General features: G+C 59.9%; 1 protein-coding gene across 1 annotated transcript in view; it reads right to left on the bottom strand.

Moving 5' to 3' along the window:
- The window catches only part of WNT10A (wingless-type MMTV integration site family, member 10A), a 12,363-nt gene extending 9,553 nt beyond the window's left edge, over positions 1 to 2,810 (bottom strand). The window contains exons 1-2 of the mRNA XM_004674281.2: positions 2,214 to 2,810; positions 919 to 1,181 (exon numbers count right to left, since the gene is read on the bottom strand). Coding sequence (XP_004674338.1) covers positions 919 to 1,181; positions 2,214 to 2,326 — 376 coding nt within the window. The 5' untranslated portion in view covers positions 2,327 to 2,810. The remainder of the gene's footprint in view (positions 1 to 918; positions 1,182 to 2,213) is intronic.
- Positions 2,811 to 3,710: the final 900 nt, after the last annotated feature.

Raw genomic sequence — 3,710 nt, forward strand, 5'->3', positions numbered from 1 at the left:
CCAGCCACAGGGAATAGGGGTCCCCTCCTCCTCCACTGTCAGCTGAGAATAGGGCAAGTTCCAAGGAGCCGAGTTTCCATACTGCCCCACAAGAGGGTCCCCACAAAATCCTGCTTAAGCACTGAGAGACAGCCATCTCTAGAAGGAGTAGTGCCATCCAAGAGGCAAGACCCCCTTCTATCCCCAAAGACCTGTGTCAATCAAGGCCTAAGAACCCAGGGTAGGAGGTGGGTGTGATCAGAACTGATTGATAAAACCTCCTGCCACCTCCAGCCCCAGCCACTCTAGGAATTGCTGGGGTGGACCCTGGGTCACCCAGAGTCAGGGAGGCACAGCAAGGCAGGCGTGGGCTGTGGCTTCTCTGCGCTGTGAGGGGAAGAGGGATTGGCAGGGCTGGCGGCCCCGCTGGGCAGGAGGCAGGAACACACCCAGTGCCTCTGATTCAGAGAGGGTTTTGGGGGCGGCAAGGATGACACACAGGCTGGTGGTGTACCCCATCAGGAAGAGCCTCTGTGGGAGTAGGGATGGTTTACCTGCTCAGGCCCCCTGCATGCTGATGCTGGGTTTATTACAGGCTCTCCACCCTAAGTGCTACTTACTAGGTGGAGCGGAAATAGACACAGCGCAGACTGGGGGAGAAACTGTCCATGGCAGGGCAGGTCACCCAGGAACTCACTTCTCAGACATGGAACCCACCACCCTCAGCCCTCACTCCATCCTGAGCCACCTAGCCCATTTCTCTGCCTGCCCCTCCCCCCAACTTCCTCAAACCATAATGAGGCAGAGAGCAGCGGTGGCTGGCAGATGGGTACCTGGGGAGGTCGCCAGCTTGAGGGAACGGGTTGGGCATGAGTGGCAGAGAGATTCAAGAGAAGTGCTGGAAGGGGTGGACAGAGGGAACGGTTGAGGGGCAGCTACCTCTGCTGAAGATGGGGCTCTCGTAGGGGATCTTGTTTCTAGTCTCCAGACTAGAGCAATTCCAGCGCTGGTCCCGGAACTGGTGCTGGCACTCGTGGATGGCAATCTGGATGCCCTGGATGGCTGAGGCAGCCACGTCAGGGTGACGGACGCACACCTCCATCTGCCGTCTGCTCAGGCCGGGCAATGTCAGACACACCGTGTTGGCGTTGAGCACAGGCTCTGGAGGGAGGCGGAAGCCTAGAATGTCATTGGGTGCTGACCTGCAGGAGGGTGGGATGGGGACAAGTGAGTGTTTGAGGGGCTAGGAAGACCCCAGCTCACAACAGGTACTCTGTCCCAAAGGACGCAATCCCACTCAGTTCTAACCTCTGCTTTTGAAGCTTCCACCCATCTCTCTACCCATGAGGCATTCTTTTCCCTTTGACCCTCCAGTACAACCCACCAGCTGCACACCCACACAAGTAAACGTGTGCAAATGCACACATATCCGGTATACCTGCGCTCACAGGATTTCATAAGTCCACCCCCAGGCATAGATTCCCACACTCAGCATTCCCCAGAGCCCACCACCATTTAAATGCATGCTTCAGACAGTCGCACTTGTCTGCTCATTGTGGTGGACACACACACAGAGGCACACTGCACACATGTATACTCCATACCTACATGCACATGACATACTTACATGCTTGAACACAGACACTCAGAAGTACACACATGTGCTCGTCTTAACACACACTGACCCATCAGTTCCCATAGTCACCCGTGTGCACGCATAGGTTGCTGTTTACAACACAGCCTGCTGGGTTCACTCTTTCACACATATGATTGGGCACACACATGCGCGCACACACACACCCTTCCAGCTGCAATCTCTCATTGACCCCCCACCTGGAATACTCACTTCCAGTCCCCAACCTTTGCCCCAGGCTGGGGGTGATCGCCAAGGTGCAGCAAGGCAATTTGGGCTTATTCCTGGGGTGGGGGTATATTCCCCCAGTATGGAAGGAACTCAGGTTGGCACTTGCTTCTCCCCCACCACCACCACCATGCACCTCCCCTATTAGTAGCCTTCACTCTCCTGGGCACTGCCCTGTCTCCCTGGACTGCCCCTATGCTGTCACCAGTTCAACCCCTTGCTGCGAGGGCACTGTCTTTCATTGGGCACCAGCACTTTCCTGCGCACTACCCCCCTTCCTTACAGGGCCTCTCGTCCCAGCGGGAGCGCCAGAGGCCCCAATATCTGGGGGTCCCAGCTCTCCAGGAGGGCGGAGCATAAGGTGAGGGCTCACCTGGGCAAGGCGGCAGCCAGCAGCAGTAGGAAGAGCAGGAGAGCACAGAGCGCGGGCCGCGGCTGGGGCCAAAGTCGGAGCCGCAGCCAGGGGCAAGGGTGGGTGCTGCCCATGGCGCAAGGGCTGTGACCAGCCGGGGAATGGGGGGCTCACAGCCCGGCGGGACCGGCGAGCCAGGGGCGGCGGCGCATGATCCGCGGGGGTCGGGGCAGCTGCGACAAACCACTCCGACTCGGGTCACAGCTCCGCAAGCAGACGGCGCCCGCCTCCCGGCTCCATGGGGCAGCGCCCCCGGGCACCGCCCTCGGGGGGGGGGGAAGCGGGCGGGCGCGCACCGGGCACCTCCTGGCACAGGGGTCCAGGGAATTTCCCGAGGCCCCCCTGTGACAACTCCCGGTGCCTCTTGAGGGTAAGGGGGGCCTGGAGGCGCGGCGGGCTGAGGATGCGAGGCTGGGGTGCTGGGGAGCCCCCCAGAGCAGCGCCGCGAGCCTGCGCTTCCGAGGGAGGGCGTGCGAGGCGGGCGGGGAGGGGGAGGGGGGCGGCGCTGTCTGTGCCCGGCCCCACCGCCCAGAGAGTGAGTGACTGTCCCAGCTCCGGCAGCTCCGCCGCCTCCCTTTCCTCCCCCCCACCCCCTAGAATGTCTCAGGGCTCTACCCCACGTGACGTCACGACGCGGGGAGGGGGTGGTGGTGCGGTGGAGGCGTTTACACGTCCAGAGGCCGCTGTGCCCGTTCCGGACTCGGTGCGAGCCGGCCTTTTGGAGGGGCAGGGGAGGAGAGGTGTTGTAGTGTCGTGCTGCACCAGCGAAGGGAGGTGGCTGCTAGGGGAGCGCTGAGGTGTGTGTGTGGTGGTGGGGAGAAGGTGTGTGTGGGGGGGAGAAGGTGTGTATGACTTCGAGGTGAGCCTGGTTGAGTCGCTCGCTGCAGCCAGGACGGTGCCCCCAGTACAGACACCAGAGGGTGTAGGGGAGGAGCTGACCCCTCCACTACCCCCACCCCCACGGCAGGAAGGTCTCTCCTGGTTTGGCTGGTGCAGGTGGGGGGTCTCACAGTGGACTGGCAGCCCCTGGAGCTTGCTCTCCCCCGTGTCACCTTAAACAGGTGCCTGCAGCTCACTTGGCCACCTCTGCCCTTTTCGGAAATAAGATTAATAAGGTCCACCTTGTCTGGCCAGTGAACCAGTGAAGGCAAAACTTAGGAACGCCAGTAACTGTCTGGGATGGAGGGAAATATTGGAGAACTTTTCATCTTAAAAGTGTGCTTTGAGTTCATCCTATTTTGTCCCCGTTTATTTCACAAGAAAATGCTGAGGCTCAGAGAGGGTTATGACTTACTCAACGTCACACAGCAAGGAAGAACTGGAAGATATTCCAGCTCTCTTGACTTAGCACAGCAGCAGCAGCCCCATCTGAGTGAGTACTGCTTGCTCGAGCCCTGACCGTCCACCTGTATTTGAGCCTCCTGGAGCTTCCCAACATCATCTTCCTAGTACATGTCT

This window comes from Condylura cristata, unplaced genomic scaffold, assembly GCF_000260355.1.
Source record: "Condylura cristata isolate star-nosed mole 26May11 unplaced genomic scaffold, ConCri1.0 scaffold00002, whole genome shotgun sequence".
Classification (NCBI taxonomy): domain Eukaryota; kingdom Metazoa; phylum Chordata; class Mammalia; order Eulipotyphla; family Talpidae; genus Condylura; species Condylura cristata.